This window comes from Lolium rigidum, chromosome 3, assembly GCF_022539505.1.
Source record: "Lolium rigidum isolate FL_2022 chromosome 3, APGP_CSIRO_Lrig_0.1, whole genome shotgun sequence".
Taxonomy (NCBI): domain Eukaryota; kingdom Viridiplantae; phylum Streptophyta; class Magnoliopsida; order Poales; family Poaceae; genus Lolium; species Lolium rigidum.
The window spans coordinates 121106590-121126970 of NC_061510.1; the positions used below are offsets into that span (position 1 = coordinate 121106590).

At 47.4% G+C, this 20381-nt stretch overlaps 1 protein-coding gene across 2 annotated transcripts; it reads right to left on the bottom strand.

Annotated features, from left to right (window-relative positions):
• Nucleotides 1-1136: 1136 nt before the first annotated feature.
• On the bottom strand, nt 1137-12629 carry LOC124702243 (proteinaceous RNase P 1, chloroplastic/mitochondrial-like). 2 transcript variants are annotated; one of them, XR_007002398.1, is made up of 8 exons: nt 11493-12629; nt 4153-4242; nt 3859-4040; nt 3493-3613; nt 3263-3331; nt 2917-3159; nt 2342-2470; nt 1137-2067 (listed from the first exon to the last, which is right to left on the bottom strand). XR_007002398.1 is itself a non-coding variant. In XM_047234364.1 (6 exons), the coding sequence occupies exons 1-6, from the start codon at nt 12627-12629 to the stop codon at nt 2989-2991; spliced, it is 1770 nt and encodes a 589-aa protein (XP_047090320.1). In that variant the 3' UTR covers nt 2635-2988. The 2 variants fall into 2 exon arrangements, 1 of the variants encoding a protein (XP_047090320.1); XM_047234364.1 differs by lacking the exons at nt 1137-2067; nt 2342-2470 and having other exon boundaries at nt 2635-3159.
• Nucleotides 12630-20381: the final 7752 nt, after the last annotated feature.

The window sequence follows — 20381 nt, forward strand, 5'->3', positions numbered from 1 at the left end:
CGGAGGAAGCGTCGGCAGAGCGGAGAAGAGGCTGGAGGACAAAAGCCACAACCATGGCCGGCGCAACCGCCCCGCCCACCATGGTCCAGGCACCTACACGCACCCGCCAGGTTGTCGACGACGACGAGGACGACGTCGAAGCGGAGGAGAACCTGCAGCACCACTTATTCGCATCAGCCCCGCCCTCCCTCCACGGCGGCGCCGGCCCCGAAACTACACCTCCACAACCTATCTACACCGCCAAGACACGGATCGGGGATTCCCCACCCTCCCGCCGCCGGAGCGGCCGGCGGAGGGGGAGGAATCCCGCCGATGTGCCGGCGGGCGCTGGGAACCCCGAAGTCGCCTCCCGGATCGCCTCTGGCAACTGTAGAGAGAGAGGGGAGAAACCGTTCGCCAAATAAGAACAATAATTTTTGTATCTATAACTCTCTGATTGTGTGTGTATGACAACATCGCGCCAAGAAACATTAAAGTGATACGATAGCTGATCTCTGAAGTGATATGATTGCTGATCTTGATATCTAATCTGATATGATTGCTGATCTTTCCCCAATCAGATCAATCGGTATTCTGGAATGTGGATCGGAGGATGTGCCGTGTATCCGATAGAAATTTCATACTCATGAATGTAACTATATTAATTACTAGCAGTTGAAACTTGAAATTGCTAGTAGGATAAGCAATATCCGCGAAGCAGCTCACGTTCCTTTCCAAGTCTACGTCGATATACAAGAGCATTTACGAATTTGTACATGTGGCCGACCATTCTCGTGTTTGTGGTTTCTTATGTATGATCACTTGGACCACCCTGCCTAAAGAGTACTACTGAGTTTGCTACGATTTGACAAGAGTGGAAATCGGTTTGTGCAGCCTCATGGACCAGCTTTCAGGCCAAGCCAAAGCACTGAAACAGAAGTTCAGTTCAAGCAACCGCACGCTATCGCCAGCTGTTGGCATGCAGGAGTTCATGACATAGGTGTGCCCTCTGAAGTTCAATACGTTAAGTTGTACTGCTCCAGGGACGCTGAAATGTTGACACATAGGCATGTGGTTTCAACTCGACGTGGAACGTAAGATAAATGTCGTGTCCACCATTGAAAAAAAATCAGCAGAACATATACACACAAATAATAGTATTTGACATACCAGTTTTCTTATCCAGGATCTCTCTATTCCGGTATACAGTAGATTGCAATGCGATGATGCTTAAGGATATGCCATAGTGGTTGCAGCCACGACGGGAACATGCATCTCATGGTGCCCGAGTTAGGAATTATCACCAAAGCTACTCGACAGGAGAAGAGAGGACGAAGTGAACAGTCACTGTCTTCCAAGAAAAAAGAGAAGGAAATGTCACTGCTAGCCAGTGGCAACAGTACCGCATCGTAGTCGGTCCAGCAACTCATCAAGCATCAAAACTATTCCTTGGATCTGCAAGTGCCCACGAGTGAGCACGAAACCAGTAACCATCCTAGCCTATACTAGCAACTAGGTCCCGGCTCGAACGTGTCACATTCGCTCCATCGTTTTCTCAGATCCAGCTTGTTCAAATAATGGCACCACGAGCGTGATAGACATGCCTGAAGTCTCATAAGTACAGCTAAGCATGCACGTGCGGTCCAAGGCAGGGACCGTTCACCAGTGGTGGTGTGGAACCTTCGTGATATCAGGTATAAAACGATACCTGATATACTAAACTCTAAGGCCACATCTTTTTTGTTCATGCAAAAAAGAGGAAGGAAACTAGTGAAGCAACCCCCAAATCTCCATAGGCAGGAGGGTGACATGGTGTGTGTGGTGAGCGTCTCTCATCTTATCTGACAGAAAACATAACACATCCACCATTTGCTTCTGCTGATGACTCTGCTAACTCACCTAATAATTCCCGCAAAGCTCTGCTAGTGGCAAAATGCGAATGCTGTGGATTTTCGATATCATCACCGGTTGCTGTCGGTACCGTACATGCCACTTCCGGCTTCAGGTTCCTACATCCAAGAAAGTGGAGCAAACCTTTTTGCATTGTCTCGTTCAACATGGCAACTAACAGCTGCAGACAGCCAACACCTGCAGCAGAAGATGAATAAATTGATTTGCAATGGTGGAAACTGGGAAGAGTAGAGAATAACAATTCAAGCCTAAAGATCAAATTCATCAGTTGGGGAATCATTCACGCCCCAAATCACTCACGTGACATCTCTCATTAGTATCCAGCGATATTTACAAAATTCTGTAAACCAGCATCGTTCGTAACTGGTACTACCAGCTGTGTGTCTCAGCATGCATTCCGAGAACGATCGTATCACAGAATTACTGCTTTGCAGGACAAAGGACTTTTTACCTGAGAAGAACTGAAGGATTTGCTATGGTGAAGGCCAACATTAGCAGCATCGGTTTCAGCATCAAATGGTCCATGGTGGCACGACGGACCCATTCCTGCAGAGACCACTTTCCCGAATAGACAGAGCAGCTTCAAGTGCAAAATGTTAGGAATTAAATCAAAAGTAACAGAACCAAAGGTCGTGAACCTTTCCCCATGACTCGTGACAAATGAACGTGTAAAGTATAGTCGGGCCATCAACGATAACAGATTTTGGTTATTGCAGATAAGAACTTAAACCAAGAGGTAATGTGTGAGCAATAACATGTTGGCTGGACATTGAGGATATAATTACTTAGGTCGATGGTAAAAAGATTGACACTGCATGCCATGCTGAATGAAGTTTCTCACATATGGCTACTGCCTAAAACCCCATATGAGCTGAAATTGATGTGGCTTCAACATTTATCTTGACAACATTACTTCACGGACATTGGCCAGCTCAACTTACTACATATCCTGACTCTCAAGAGCAGCTAACTATTTGGCCTACCTATCCATCATGTTCAATCGTAAGCAAGTTTAACTGGACTTACCAAGGCCAGAACCTCAGTGTTTATTCTAATTGTGGTATATGCTCCCGCACCCCCAATGAGGCCTAGCATAGTCTACCAGCCCATCTCGCTTAACCTCGCTTTCGGCCGAGCAGATGATTCCTCCGAAGTTTTCGTAGTTGCACAAACCACTGAAGATTTCCTAGTGGCACAAACCCACTGCCGTGGATTCTCAATGTCATCACCGGTTGTCGTCGGTACATGCCAGCTTCCAGTTTCAGATTCCTGCATCCAAGGAGGACAGCACCATTTTATTCAGCACTTATTCATATGCTACTGATGCTGAGGGATAATGCATTTTTTGGCTCAGAGTTAGATTAATCATCACCTGAGTAACAATGGAATAAGGAGGTGGCAAGTGAAAAGTAGGACCACGCCCTGAGTATGTTAGCCGGACCTGCATAGAGTTGCCTAGGGTTATTTACACTGAATTTTTAAGAGAAATAATCGGAGTAAGTTTTGGGGTTCCATAACTAAGGCTTCAACACTGAGCCAGGACTTCAGAGCAACCTTTGCATTGTCTCGTTAAAAACATAGAGCAGCAGTTCAGAAACAAACCTGGTGCTTTTCTTTCCATCTGGGGAAAAAACTAGTGCCAAGAAGTTGAAACAGGTGATCCCGCATCTCATCATTTGTAACAAGCAGCGAACGGCAACTAACTGCTGCATACAGCCAATACCTGGAGCACAAAAGGAAATAAATGATTTGCAATGGTGGAAACTGGAAAGAGTAGAGAACAATTTTGGGCTATAGAATAAATTATTCAACTGGGGACATCTCTCACCGCTATCTAATGAAATTTACAAACTACTGTGAAAAGCACAATGCTTGCTTCATTAGAGCTACTACCAACTAACTTTGGTAAGCGACACAGCTAATGATGCCTTTTCCAATTGTTATGTTAAGCAGGAAACATGGCCTCACCAATCATCATTGGAACCAGGAGGAGTAGGATATAATGCTCCAGCATTTCGCCAACCCTCTAAGAGCTTCTGATTTTGTGGAAGTTTTGCAGGACCACCATTAACTCGGCTCCTATGCAAAACAATCAGTGGCAATTTCTTTGATTTAGTTATTCTCTGTATGCCATTTACAACAGAGTTCACCTACAACAAAAGCATGGTTCATAATTGGTACTGTTAGCTGTGTCTCTCTGCATTCATGTCAAGAATAAGTGTATCATAGAATTACTACTTTGCAGGACAAATGACCTTTTACCTGAGAAAAATTGAATGTTTTGTTATTGTAAAGGCCAACATTAGCAGCATCGATAACAGCATCGAATGGTCCATGGCGACGGAGCCATTCCTGCAGAAACCAGGTCCTCGATTAGACAAAGAAAGCATCAACTAGAATATAAGGAGTTAAATGAAAAGCAACAGAACAAAAGACTGTGAAGCAATCATTTCCTGGTGAGAAATGAACTTATAGTTTACAGTCAGGACCTCCACAGAAACAGATTTGGTTATTAAGGTTAGAACCTTAAACCAAGAGGTAACGTGTGAAGAAGAATAACATGCTGAATGATGACTGATGATATGACCACTTAGCAGTGGCGGTGCAAGGCGTCAAAACCTGTGACATCAGTCACTGCGTAGTGCTGCCACAGCTACTTCGGTCTATAGTAAAAAAGAGACTGAGGCATGATGAATGAAGCTTCTTTAATATAACTACTATATAGAGCCCCATACAAGCTGAAATTGATGCGGCTCCTTGGACATCTGTCATAACAAAAAGACTGACAGGAGAAGCTTCTTAACCTATGCTAGTTCTTATCTAACAGCGAAAGCAGAGAACTCGGTACAGATAGGTGTTGCATTCTATGTCTCCATAAAGTTTCTCACCGCGAATTTAATTAGATCCACTAAACAGTCTTGAGCCACAAACAAAACACATGCAATCACTTTTTAAAATTAGATCTTACCATTCTAAAACTCTTTATCAGCCAACATGCCAAGATGGGGCCTTGAAACATCATCCTAGGTCGTACTGAACTCCACATAATATACACTATATAAAAGTCGTACACTTCAGCACATCTCGCGGCAATCCAGGCACTGTAGAAGCCCTATTTTCTTCACTGTTTGTTCAACCGCCGAATGATGCGTGTACCTTTTTCCCGTCGGTCGGTTCCTCTCTCCACTGATTTCGTTTCCGAAAATGATTTATTTTCGGGTCTTTCCCCCTGGTTACCGGCTATTCCTGATTCCCTCTTTTTCATATCTTTTCACCTGCCTATAGGAACACCGGCCGCGCTCCTGCCTCTGGCCAACCGGTTGAGCCCCGTGCATCTGGTGCCCTTTGTTTTATTTTTATAGTCGCCGCTTATCCCGGCTATTCGTGAAGCTGTGTGTCTGTGTGCCACCCGCTTTCTTCTTGCTGCCCACGTAACAGACACACCACCGCCACATAGCTGCTCTATCCTTCCGACCTGCACGATCATGGGTCTCTATCAAGCGAGGTGCCCAATGACAGCACTCCTCTCCCGTGAAGTGGCACAGCACTGGCGGCGGCCGCTGCTCCCATTAGCCACTGCGCCAGTTGGACCTCTCCCGTGGCTTCGCCCAGCCTTGCCGCCGTTTATCTAGGAGGAAGCAGATGATAGGAGGCAGCACCTCCTGCATCAACAAGGCCACAACAGGCAGTGCAGCCATGGGGGCAAGCAAACTTTTTGTCTCTCATGGGCTGCTGGCGCCGGCGACTCCACAACACCCAGCCATACGAGCTTTGCGGGGGTTCCAGGACCGCGGGCACGTAGATCACGGTCTCGGTGGCGAGCCTGGGTGCCACCGGCACGGGTATTCTGGCGTCTAGGTGATCTATTCACCCTCCTACCCTTCCTCAATCCTCTCGATCTGGCCATCTCTCTTTCATCTTCTTTTAGTACAGATACTTATGAAATCACCTGTTCACCACATTGCGGCAAGAGGGGACCAGGGCGCGTCAGCAGATGACCGGTTCCCCATGGTTGACCTGCAATTCCTCCCTGGGGAGCAACGCCACAGCCGGTGCGTCAACCATGAGCCTCTTGCGACCGCGCTCGCCTCTACTGGCCGACAAGGGCTTCGGCAAAGCACCTTACACCATCATCCCATGGAGTCGCTCCTACCTCCGTGATTTGCTTGCAACACCCTCGCTTTTTTATCCAGGGGCCGAGCCACTGTGATCCAGCTCCATTCACACATCAGCGAGACGTCCGATAGTCGTGGCCGGGTGGCTCTGTGCCTCTGTCTTCGCCACATCTATATACGGTGAGCTCTTTTCGACTTCGGGTCATTTGGTTGGTTTTATTCAGGTTCTGTTTGGATGTGACATACTGTCATCCTGAGTCCTTTGTGCCATTTCCAACAGCTGATCATGTTGTTAGAACTTACAAGTTACAACATGAGGTGTTGATTACTCTAGTAATTGCATGTATAAGTTCTTTGTTTCATGCTAATGAGGTTCTTCAGTTGCCACTTTCTTTCAGAACAAATCCCTAACAAATTTGCTTTATCCATTATATTTGGTCAACAAAAGATCAGGAGCATATGATACATGCTGATCTGAAAATCTTAGTTTCCCCGTATGGATTCTGGAGAACCTGGGAATGAACTGATGTGCTTAATTAGTTCAAAGTTGTTTCCCTGAAATTCTATATTTTCTTGGATAAAATTACATGTTTGATGTTTCCATGTGGTCTTCAGGTAATGTTTGTTAATTCAGGGTAAAGTTTGATCAATATGATTATTATTTTTACATGTTAGAACAGAAAAGATTGATTTCATGTTGTTTATTTTGCAGCATGGAGAAGTTTATTTGCAGCACATAAGAAAAAATCATGGACAAAGGCAATAACTGAGAGGTAATGACTCAAATAGTTAGACTTTGAGGTCGCATTTTTTATCAGTTCAGTTATTACAAGAAATATCCATTTGGTTTCACATGTGTTTTGTTGGAACTTCTTAATTCACGGAAGGTTTGATAAAATGGTGAGCTGACATGTTGGTTTTTGTATGCATCAGTAGAACTTCATATCATTCATGTTCCTTGGAGTATGTGTGTTTGTCTGAATTAGTGTTCCCGTATTTCATCTCATGTATGAAGCATGTAAATCTGCATTGGTATATATATAGACATGTTTCAAATATGCAGATCAAGTCATATTTAGGTTTAGCTGTCCATGTGCTTTCATTCCTGTACTGGACTGTTTATTGGCCTCCCGTGATGCAGATCTGCATTGGTACAGATACATCTCAAATATGCAGATCAAATCATAATTAAGGTTTAGCTGTTTTCTGTGTGCTTTCTTTATCACTATGTTGTAAAGAAAAACAGATGCCACGTTTTTGGCCATTAAGTGATAGTCATGTAGAGAGCTATTGCTTATTTAAAAACAAGTTCTTAGAAAATATGTGATTTGTGGAATCTGTAACAATTAATATTTTAGTTGAATAGCGCTGTAATGTTTAATTAGAACTATTTTAGGTTACTACGTTCTAAAAAATTTAAGGAGGCCCTGATGTTTTCAGTTTTGATGATAATATGTTTCACAGTTTTTTCAGGTTTGTGATGTGATAGTTGCAACCTCACTACCTCTTATGGCAACCGTTCTGCAATTCAAGGGGTGTTTTATGTTACTATATCTCTAATTAATTTGTTTCTGTTAGCCTAAATATAATCTTGTCATGGTGTGACCTGCATACGTAGGTTGAGTGCAGGCTGTAGTGTGAATAGCACACATAGGTTGTGTGCTTGCTGTGTGTGAGAACAGGGCACATGAGTTGTGTGCAGCAGTCTTCAAGTTGGCTTTGACTAGCAGTCTCCAAGTTGGATTTGACCAGCCATCTCCAAGATTGGTTTTGCTTAGTAGAAGCCAACTAGACATTAGTTGTCTAGGTCGGTTACTGTAGCACCGACCTAAAGCCTCTATATAAGGAGAGGCACCCCATATGGAGAGTAAGTTGAAAAGCCAAGATGTAGCATATGTTGCTATATAATAGTGAAAGAGCATTTGTTGCTCAAGCAAGTTTCTCCCCTGTTCTCCTTGCTCATGTGTGTGCCCACTAAGAATGAGCTGAGAGATTGAGAGAAGGCTGCACCCAACATTTAGTATGGGTAGGAGCTAACAATTGGTATCAGAGCCTCATGGTTCGGGGCCATGGCGAGCGGTGAGTCCGTGGCGAGCCCGCGGACGTGGAGGCGGAGCTGCGCGAAGACGCGGGCAGTTGACGTCCGGCGGAGGCATTTGTCGCCGAGGCGTATGTCGCCGTTGTGCTCGAGTTCGTGCTCGAGTTCGGCTACATCCTTCCGGCGTTCGTCGTTGGAGTGTTGGTTCGGCGTGTGTCGCCGGAGACCAGCTCGAACATTTGCGCGGGCGCAACGGCCGGAGAGGCTCGGCTCCATGACCGGGTGTGATGTGCTTATCGGTGCACATGTCTCACGGATGAGCAGGTGGCTCCCGTATGAGAAGATCGGATCGCCATGCGTACGTGCGCGGGACGATCGTGAAGAAGGTTCGCGTTTGAATGTGACGGCATCAACGGCGTATGTCGCCGAAACATCAGGCGTGTGTCGCCGGCGGAGAAGGAGCTCGGTGTGTGTTGCCGAGGAAGAAGGTGGCCTTGTTCGTGCGGAGATGAGGCATGCAGCGATGTTCACGTCCGTGAGGCCACGACGGCGGCCACGGCGGCGAGGACGATGACGGGAGCTGCAACATCTCCGGCGACGGCAGGTCACGGCTTGGGGGGAAATAAGCCACTTCGTGCGGTGTCGACGACCAGCGTGTTCGTGCGCGTCTAGGTTGTACGTGGCCGTGGCGGGTGTGCCCAACTTGTATGTGTCCGGTCCACGTCGTGCGTCTGAGCGCGTTGGTGATCTGTTGAAGGCCTGCGGCGTTGTGCGTGTTGGAGCGCGTTGTGCGTGCGGCCGGTATGTGCGGATCAAGCAGCCAAGTGCGCGTCTCAAGATGAAGTGGCAGGAAGAAGTTGCGGCGTTGGTCGCCGTTGAACAAGGAGATCCTGGAGACGAGGAAGAAGATGACAAGATTAGGGGGGTGATTGTTAGCCTAAATATAATCTTGTCATGGTGTGACCTGCATACGTAGGTTGAGTGCAGGCTGTAGTGTGAATAGCACACATAGGTTGTGTGCTTGCTGTGTGTGAGAACAGGGCACATGAGTTGTGTGCAGCAGTCTTCAAGTTGGCTTTGACTAGCAGTCTCCAAGTTGGATTTGACCAGCCATCTCCAAGATTGGTTTTGCTTAGTAGAAGCCAACTAGACATTAGTTGTCTAGGTCGGTTACTGTAGCACTGACCTAAAGCCTCTATATAAGGAGAGGCACCCCATATGGAGAGTAAGTTGAAAAGCCAAGATGTAGCATATGTTGCTATATAATAGTGAAAGAGCATTTGTTGCTCAAGCAAGTTTCTCCCCTGTTCTCCTTGCTCATGTGTGTGCCCACTAAGAATGAGCTGAGAGATTGAGAGAAGGCTGCACCCAACATTTAGTATGGGTAGGAGCTAACAGTTTCATGGTTTGTTGATTTCCTCTCTTTTTCATTTTAACCAATCTTATGTACTTCAGAATTATTATATTTAACTACCCTTCACGAAATTAACCACTACTTCCTGAACCGCGAGGTCCACTATGAAGAAAGTCCAATTTATATCCGGAATGGTACCGATTAATTGTTATTTCTACTTTAATTATGGTATCACCGCCATATGACCAACTAAGTATGCAAAGATATCTCTCTGATTACTTAGCTTTGTATACCGCATGGTTTTTCAGTTTAAATGGATGTGCCATCCCGTCATCTTGATATCCTGTGATGATTCGATACAGAACTCCAAGAGCTGTGACCGTATATCACCGTCGTTCTTACTCCACAGAGTTTAGCAAACAAAGCTATCCAATTACGTCATGCATGATCATAATTTATAAATAGCTTCCACTCTGCTTGAGGTTCTGGTTGAGTAAGAACGAAATTGAGGAATGAGGACAGCCAAAGGGATGTAGGCCGAGGTCATTCATGGAAGGTACTTTGCTGAATTCCAAGTTTCAGCCTGTTGTAATCATTCTCAATATGGTTGTTACATAACCACTCAATCATGCAAAGCACTTCTTTGAATTCTTAGCAATGTCTTACTGTTTGAGAGATGATGGTTTCAGATCTATGTACTATTGTAGTCATGCTGAACATGTCAATAGAAAAATCAAGCAAGAATTAGTAATAGGAAGATCCTTTTAGTTACTGATGCATAGAAGACATGTTTTTTATGATTCTAATAAGTTTGTTTGTAAGTTAGTATCATGGATGGAGGGCTGATCCTGCGGTTAGTCTGAATAAGTGCATAATATTATACATTTTTTTCAGAAAAAGAAGACAAGGAATATCCAATCGGAGTCGGTTACAAAATTGACCCACAGTTGCAAGATCAAGATTAAGAGGTGTCCTTTTCCTTGCTAGATAAAAGTTTGGCTCTGTATTTTAAGAAGGTGATTGAGTAAAGCTGTCACCTTTTAATTCAGATAATAAGACAAAGAAACAGTTCAGTTTTAACACTGTTCAGAAGGCTGTCCGTTGCCATGTCAAATTTTGGCATGGACTTCAAACAAATGAGAGAAGCAATAGTAGGACCAACAATACTGACAGTGAACTCTTTTCCATGCAGTAAACTTCACACAAACCAAAGGCGAGTGCTGGTGCAAACGAGACCATCTTACACGCAGAATCGACTTCATTAAGTGCCCAAGCGACATCACTTTTTTGATATCGCGCAATACTGTTTAATCACAATTTTGTACAGGTGCTGCTTACCACTTTTCTCTAAAGAGTATATTTTTGTAGAGGATAACTAATTTTGTTGAGGGCTGAGAGCATATAATGAGTACAGACTGTCCGCAACCATAAACTGTCCACTACTATAAAAGAAGAACATTGAGTCCAAACTATACTCCTGACATGAGTACACACTAGTATGACCTACCAGACTACGCCATGATATTGTTCCCCCGGAATCGTAGTTAAGAGGTTGGAAGATTATACCACAGTCCTCTTACAGCAATCCATATTATCCGACGGGCGTGGCATGCCGCCGCGCCAAAGCTTCCTAGTATGGTGTTAAGGAAAGAACTGTGTGTACTAGCACTACCGTATGATGCTTGGAAATACTTTAGAAAGGTGCTATGTTGAAGGAAACTGCATTGCGTGTAAGAATTGTTGTACCCTGTGAGGGTGAGAACAATGAACACTGGTCCTGAAACTATTAACAGCCGTGAGACACAAACAAAAGCCTGAATTCCCTTTAAAATTGTCTAGGACACCAAACTAATGAATCAGCCCTAACCATTCCAAAATTCTTTATCAGCCAAACACGACAAGACAATCCTCATTCTAGCTCTTATTGAATTCCATATATGTTGTACATAGAACGACGTAAATAACTATATGTGCTAGCACTACTGTATAGTTCTTGGCAACACTTTAGAAAGGTGCTATGTTGAGGGAAACTAAACTGTGTGTAAGAATTGTTGAATCAACTTGTAGGGGTAAGAGAAGGGACCAAACAATGTACCTGAAACCGTGGGAAATTCTCCCTGACCTCCCGCTTGCATGCGAGTTGGGTGAGCAACTTGGCGAAGGTCTCTGTCTCAGAAGGATCGATGTCTATGCACACAAGCTTCTCCCCGCAACGCTGACATTTACCGTTCTTGTCCATCTCGCTCCGCCCAACGTCCCATTGTCCCTTACCAAGCCAGCCCTGGCCATGCCAGCCGCCGCCGCCCTTCACCACCCCTTCCCTGACCTTTCCGGTGTCCCACTTCTCCACTCCCGCCGCCGCAGCAGCGTCCGACCGGAACCACGCCTCGACAACCTCGGCGGTCGTCTCGCACACCTGCCTGACGAGTGAGCGCGTCCTGTGCAGCACCCTGTACACCTCGCCGGCCTTCCCCTTGTTGGCATTGACGCGGAGCAGCGCGGCAAGCTCGGTCTCCTCGGGCACCACCCCCGCGGCGTCCATGTGGGCCTCGACCTCGCCGGCCCCGTCGGCATCCCCCGCGTCGCAGTAGGCGAAGAGGGCGGGGCCGTAGGTGCGGAGGCGCGGCGGGGTGCCGGCGGCGGCCACGCGGCGGACGAGGGAGAACGCCGTGGCGGGGTCCCGGCGCGCGGCGGCGAGGCGGGCGACGCTGGTGAGGGTGGCCTCGTTGGGCTCCACGCCCTGGGCCTCCATCCTGGCGAAGATCTCGAAGCCGCGGCGGGCGGCGTCGGCGGACTCGGCGGCTGCGGCGGTGGAGCAGAGGTAGAGGAGGCGGTTGTAGTGGTTGAGGGAGAGCGGGATGGCGGTGGCCGGGTGGAGCGCCGCGTCGTAGAGGGCGAGCGCGGTGGGGAGGTCGGCGTCGCGGGAGCAGATGTCGAGCTTGTGCATGAGGAGGCCCTCGGGGGAATTGTGCATGCGCCGGCGGACGGCCTTTCTTCCGCCACCCTGTTCTGCAGGCGGTGGTAGAGCGGGGGAGGGTGGAACATTGGGAGGCGCAGTCGTCGCCGGAGGGTCGTCGAGCGCGGTGGAGGTGGAAGAGTAGGAGTGGCGGCGGCGGCGGGCTAAGGGGAGGGAGGACCGGTGCAGAGAGGAGGGGAGGGGGTGTGGGCGGGAGCGGATGAGGAGGGCCGCCGCCGTGGAGCGGAGGGCCGCCGCCGCCGCAGCGAGCCGCATCGTCTCGTGCTCGTCGACGATGGATTGGATGCACCCAAAAAAAAAGGTGGGGATTGAACTGCGCGACACATTTCTGAATTTTTGTTTTCAGAGCATCTCCACCCGCGTACCCCGAAGGGATTTGGAGGCCGCCGGATCAAAAAATCGTTCCAGTCGCGTCCTTCAAAGCCCATTTTTGTCCGGCGCGGCCCGCTACGGTGTCCGACGCCCCGAGCCCGTCCCCGTCCCACATGAGCCGCTCCGGGGACGCCGGACACACCGAAAAGCGATGCGGGCTCCCACATGTCGGCGACTATTTGCATAAACTGTTGGTTCGCGCCTCTTTTCTCGTCGCTCCTTCCTTCCCGCGCCTCCCACCCCACCGCCGCCGCTGGATTTCCCGGCCGTTTGGGCGTTTGATCTCTGCTGAGAGTCGGCACCGTTGTCGCGGCTGGGGCTCCCGCCGGTCGTGCCGCCGCCGCCGCCGCGCCGCCGCGTCCCGAACGCGCCGTCAAATCCGTCCCACCTCCGCGCACGAAGGTGCTCGACGACTTGCCGTGTAGGCGCGATTGGCCGCTGTTTGTTGCGTCGTTTGCCTCGGCGCAATTTTAACCATTGATTTTGCTTTAGCCATGGACGGCGGCGATGAGATGCTTGCCCTGGCCGCCGGAGGACGAGCAAGCCTTCGACGACGACCTGCGGGAGCAATTGCCGATCATCGCGTCCCTCCGGGATATGGTTGACGCCGAGGCGGAGAAGAGGAAGAGGCCGCGCCGCGGAGGATCAAGGCCGGGAAGAAGGAAGTCGAAGCCCCGGCAGAGGATGGAGGGGCATGCCATGCTGCACAACGACTACTTCGCCGATGATGCAACACATGCCGACAATTTTCGGCGCCGGTACAGGATGAGCAAGGGGCTGTTCATGAATATCCTCCACGGCGTTCGAGAGTTTTACCCCTACTTCAAGCTCAAGCTCGACGATGTAGGCGTAGTCGGGTTCTCGTCCATTCAGAAGTGCACCGCCGCCATGAGGATGCTTGCATACGGAGCACCTGCCGATACACAGGTGATAAGTCTCAAACGTATCTATAATTTCTTATGTTCCATGCTACTTTTATGATGATACTCACATGTTTTATACACACTTTATGTCATATTTATGCATTTTCCGGCACTAACCTATTGACAAGATGCCGAAGAGCCAGTTGATGTTTTCTGCTGTTTTTGGTTTCAGAAATCCTACAAAGGAAATATTCTCGGAATTGGACGAAATCAACGCCCAGGGTCTTATTTTTCCACGAAGCTTCCAGAAGACCGAAAGGATTACGAAGTGGGGCGACGAGGCACCGCCACACCAGGGCCGTGCGGCCAAGGTGGGCCCCGCGCCGCCCTGTTGTGTGGGGCCCTGATACGTCTATTTTGCATCACTATTTTAAATCATAATTTGCTGTTATTCATTGATATATTTCATATTTGGAGAAGATACTTATGTTATTTCATCTATTTTGCATGTTTCATGATTATTGGAGGATCGCGCACCGGAGTCAGAATTCTGCTGGAAAAAGCGTCGTCAGAAGGCAATATTTTGGAAGATCGACATTTGACATAAATTATACGGAAAATCCTATTTTTCCAGAAGACGAAGGGAGCCAGAAGGGGGAGCCGAGGAGGGCCGCCATGGGCCCACCTCATAGATCGGCGCGGGCCAAGGCCTGGCCGCGCCGCCTTGTGAGGAGGGGGCCCACAGCCCCCTCTGGCCGCCTCTCCTTCGTGTACATCTTCGCCCCGAAAACCTAAGCTCCAGAGGATAGTCGCGAAGAGTCACAGCCGCCTCTACGGGGCGGAAAACACCAGAGAGAAAAGAGCTCTCTGGCAGGCTGAAATCTGTCGGGGAAATTCCCTCCCGGAGGGGGAAATCGACGCCATCGTCACCGTCATCGAGCTGGACATCATCTCCATCACCATCGTCATCATCTCCATCATCATCACCGCCGTCTCCACCGCTGCACGTCGTCACCGCTGTAACAATTTGGGTTGGATCTTGATTGTTTGATAGGGGAAACTCTCCCGATATTGATTTCTACTTGTTATTGATGCTATTGAGTGAAACCATTGAACCAAGGTTTATGTTCAGATTGTTATTCATCATCATATCACCTATGATCATGTTCCATATGATGTCTCGTGAGTAGTTCGTTTAGTTCTTGAGGACATGGGTGAAGTCTAAATGTTAGTAGTGAATTATGGTTGAGTAATATTCAATGTTATGATATTTAAGTTGTGGTGTTATTCTTCTAGTGGTGTCATGTGAACATCGACTACATGATACTTCACATTTATGGGCCTAGGGGAATACATCTTGTACTCGTTTGCCAATTGCGGGGTTGCCGGAGTGACAGAAACCTAAACCCCCGTTGGTATATCGATGCAGAGGGATAACGAGGATCTCGAGTTTAAGGTCGTGGTTAGATTTATCTTAATTACTTTCTTGTAGTTGCGGATGCTTGCAAGGGGTATAATCACAAGTATGTATTAGTCCTAGGAAGGGCGGTGCATTAGCATAGGTTCACCCACACAACACTTATCAAAACAATGAAGATTAATTAGCCATATGTAGCGAGAGCACTAGACTAAATTCCCGTGTGTCCTCAAGAACGTTTGGTCATTATAAGTAAACAAACCGGCTTGTCCTTTGTGCTAAAAAGGATTGGGCCACTCGCTGCAATTGTTACTCTCGCATTTTACTTACTCGTACTTTATTCATCTGCTACATCAAAACCCCCTGAATATTTGTCTGTGAGCATTTACAGTGAATCCTTCATCAAAACTGCTTGTCAACACCTTCTGCTCCTCGTTGGGTTCGACACTCTTACTTACTGAAAAATACTACGATACACCCCTATACTTGTGGGTCATCAAGACTATTTTCTGGCGCCGTTGCCGGGGAGTGAAGCGCTATTGGTAAGTGGAATTGGTAAGGGAAACTTTTACTATTAGTGCTGATTCTATTTCTGCCTGCTGCCATAATTCATTATGGAGAGATCTTCTCTTGAATTTTTATTTGGAAAATCTACTACTACTGCAAAGGTAGTGGATGAGGCGCCAGGTGAGGAAGAAGTTCCATACAAAATACCTATGAAAATTATTGAACGTGTTGTGGATAACCATTATACAGGAGATGGAACTGTCCATCATGTAGATCATTTACTGTTCTTACATGAATTATGCAGTTTATTCAAGTGTGCAGGTATTGCTATGGATGAAGTGAGGAAGAAACTATTCTCTATATCGTTGTCTGGTAAAGCGGCGCATTGGTATAAATTACTGGATGATGGGGATTCTCTTGAATGGAATGATATTGTGCCCCGGTTTTATTCTAAGTTCTATCCTCCAAGTGAAATTCACAAAGACCGGAACTGCATATATAATTTTTGGCCTCATGATGGAGAGAGTATCGCCCAAGCGTGGGGGAGATTGAAGTCTTTAATGCTCAAATGCCCCATTCATGAGCTTCCTGGTAATGTTATCATTGATAATTTCTATGCAAGACTTTCTTTTCAAGATAAGACCTTGCTGGATACTTCTTGTTCTGGATCATTTACACGCAACAAAGAAGAGTTTAACAGGGACCTCCTTAATCGGATTCAGGAGAATACTGAAGGATGGGAGAACGACAAGGATAGAGAATCAAGTATAAATTATGATTATAAATACATTGAAGCTTTTATGGATACTGATAAATTTCGTAATATGAGTGCTACTTATGGTCTTGATTCTCAAGTTGCTGCAAATCTTTATAAAGCTTTTGCCTCTCATTATGAATTGCCTAAGAAGAATTTTGATAAGTATCATGAACCGTATAAAGATAAAATTGATTCATCTATAAATAAATATGTTGTAGTTGAAACTGTTGATCATGTTATTCCTGAAGCTTATATTGAAAAAACTCCTTTCCTCGCTAAAATGAAGGAGTACTGCTATAAATAGTGCGGTTAATAAAAGTGAAAAGAAACCTATAGAACCCGAAGAGCAAATAAAAGTAGAACCTGCTATTGCAATAGTTAAAGATCTTGTGACCGAAAATGTGGAAGATGGGCATATTATTTTCTCGTGAAGATGCTTCTAATATTGTTTCACATCCTAATAAGTCTAGGAAAACTAGTGTTCCTATGCTATCTGTTAGAATTGGTGATCATTGTTATTATGGTTTATGCGATATTGGTGCAAGTATTAGTGTTATTCCTTATGAGCTTTACACGGAGATTATGCACGAAATTGGTTCTTGCGAACTTGAAGATATTGATGTGGTTATTCGGCTAGTTAATAGAGAAACTATCTCTCCAATTGGTATTATTCGAGATGTGGAAGTTCTATGTGGTAAGATTAAATATCCTGCTGACTTTTTGGTACTTGGTTCTGCTGCTAGTAAGTATTGCCCTATCATTTTTGGTAGACCTTTTCTAAATACTTGTGGAGCTGTTATAGATTGCAAGAAAGAGAAAATTTTGACTAAATTTGCTGGTGAACCTTATTAGTTTAATTTCTCTAAATTTGCCAAAACTCCTGTTATCACCAGAATTTGACCGGATCAGAGGTGGGCCGTGATTAAGATGGGCTTGAAGAATATACACGGAAGAAATATATATGAATCGGCCTTGTAGACGAAGTTTGGGCTAGTTTGCCCGTGTATCTGTAAATATAGTAGGATACGTGTCGGTTAGATAGAATTTGGCTCGTACACGGTTGGGATTATTCCCACGTTAGAAAGTCTACGGACTATAAATATGTATCTAGGGTTATTGAGAAAAACAACAATCACGTTCGTGAACAAACCAATCTAGGCGCATCGCCAACCCCTTGTTTCGAGGGTTTCTTCCGGTAAGCATCATGCTGCCTAGATCGCATCTTGCGATCTAGGCAGTATACGTTTATTCGTTGTTCATGCGTTGCTCGTGCTGAAGCCTTGTTGATGGCGAGCAACGTAGTTATCGTAGATGTGTTAGGGTTAGCATTGTTGTACCTTTATACATGCTTTGATCCATGCTATCCCTACATGTCTAGCCGCCTTTACACCTATCTTAGGTGTAAGGGCGGCACCTTGCTTGATCCGTGTTTAGTAGATCCGATCTGTTATGATTGCTCCTTGTTCTTCAAGGATTAGTTTAATATCTACATAGTTAGGCCTTGCAAACGGGTTGAAGGATCCAGTAGCACGTAGGGTGTAGTTTGCTAGCCCTAGATAAGATGTTGCGGGAATCAACCCCATGTTGGTTTTTAGGCCTTATCTAGGGCTGGTTTATTATCATCTTGTGTGGCTGCCAGGCTCAATCACGTGTAGGATGTTCCGATTATGTGGTGAAAACCCTAAATCGTCGTAGGTCGTTTTAGCTTTATATTGATCAAGCAGGACCACCATGTGATCGTAGACCTCATACGAATCATGGGTGGATCGGCTCCTTGAGCCGATTCACGAGACAACCCGAGAGCCGATCGAGGCTCGTATTTAATGTTTACGTGTATGCCATACAGAAACTAAGCGAAGCAATCCATCACCTTCCCGACCGTGTATAGGTCGGTGGCACGCCCTGCACCAAGCACGGACGTGCGTGCCGAGCTTTGCGGGCCGTCGCTCGAGGGACCAGGGCCGCCCGCAGCTCGGGAGCCTCCCGGCTCTACGTGTTGCCCGTCGCTACTCGCCGGTGGGTTTCGGACGCCAACACATTCTGGCACGCCCGGTGGGACAGTCTTCAACATCAACTGCATCGCCATCTGCATCTGAGATGGCGGAAGGTCCTCCAGTCACGTACGAAGATCTGACTGAGGAGCTCAAGAAGAAGTATGACGATGTTAAAGCTATCTTCGAAGCCGACCTCATCGGCTCTTTCCAGAGGACCCGCTCACACGGCATCAGGTGGAAAGGGTTCTCACCTGAAGGCGCGCTCGATGGAGTGGACCTCGTCTACCCTTCGAAGAACGCACCGTGTCTCGCGTCGAGAGGTTAATCACATGGTAGCTCATTCGCTACACCGCCATTCCGAGAGCCTCGGTGAACACTTTGGAGCGTGTCGCGCTTCGGGTGATCCAGAAATCATGAGGCATCAGTACTCTCCGTCGGACATGCTCTAGGGACTCACCAAGGAGAGATACCACCTGCACCCGACCACCGCCGCCGTTCGCGCCGGGCAAGCACCGAAGTGCCGAGTTCACCAGCATTTATCGTCTACAAGATCGGTGGTGATCCTAGTGATTACCAGTTCTTGAATGAGGCGCCTAAGGAGATCCCGCATGGATACAAGTGCACATATGTGCCGGACTGCAGTAACTGGGCACTCACGAACCAGACTGCAACAGCAGGGGTTTCTGGGACAGCAGGAGGGGTTTCTGGATCAGATCTTGAGAAGCAGACGTGGCTAGCTAAGTATGCCACTCCAACGAACCTCCGGAGCTCAACTCCCGCAGCCTAGCTCGGATCTTGAGAAGCAAGCGTGGCTAGCTAAGTATGCCACTCCAGCGAATCTTCGCAGCTCGACTTCTCGAGCCTAGCACCGTGGATCGATCAGCACAATCTTGCGAGACCAGTTCGGCATGGTGCCGAAAAGGAGGGCAATCGGCTATTCCAAGCCGTACCCCAACGAGTACGATTTGATCCCACTACCACCCAAATATCGGCTCCCCGAATTCTCCAAGTTTAGTGGGTCGATGGCTCCAGCTCAATCGAGCATGTGAGCCGATATTTGGCGCAGCTGGGCACGATCTCAGCATCAGATGCACTACGCGTGAGGTTCTTCGCACAGTCCCTCACAGGATCGGCTTTCGGGTGGTACACCTCGCTGCCACCAGACTCAATCCGGACTTGGAAGCAGATGGAAGAACAGTTCCACATGCAGTATCACTCAGAGGCTTCCAAGGCTGGCATTGCCGATCTAGCACAAGTACGACAGAAGCGCGGGGAGATAGTGTCAGAATACATCCAGCGCTTCAGGACCATTAGGAACCGATGCTATTCGGCTCGTTTGACTGAAAAAGAAGCAGTCGAGTTGGCGGTGGTGGGTCTCGCATCGCCGATCAAGGATATGGCTTCCCAAGCAGATTACCCTTCACTGGCGCATATGGTTCAGAAACTGTCATTATATGAACAGCGCCACCCAGAGTTGTACCAGGACAAATTCAAGCGTGCGGTAGTCCTGGTTGAGACAGAGGAAGATGAAGGCTCTGCGGGAGATCAAGAGGTAGCCGTGGCTGAATGGGCTCGGGGGGCAAGCCCCGTGTCCTGCAAGTGGGTTAAGCCACAAGGTCCTCCAAGGGGGTTTGACTTCGACGTAAGCAAAGCTGAGCAGATTTTCGACCTCTTGCTCAAGGAGAAGCAGCTAAAGTTACCCGAAGGCCACAAATTCCCTACGGTGCAAGAGCTCAACGGCAAGTGATACGTCTCCGAAGTATCGATAATTTCTTATGTTCCATGCCACATTATTAATGATATCTACATGTTTTATGCACACTTTATGTCATATTTATGCGTTTTCTGGAACTAACATATTGACGAGATGCCGAAGGGCCGCTGTCGTTTTCTGCTGTTTTTGGTTTCAGAAATCCTAGTAAGGAAATATTCTCGGAATCGGACGAAATCAACGCTAAAGATCTTAGAATCCCCGGAAGCATCCAGAACACCCGAGAGTCACCAGAGGGGGGCCACATGCCCACCAGACCATAGGCCGGCGCGGCCTGGGGGTGGCCCGCGTTCCCCTATGGTGTCGTCGCCCCGTTGACCTTCCGA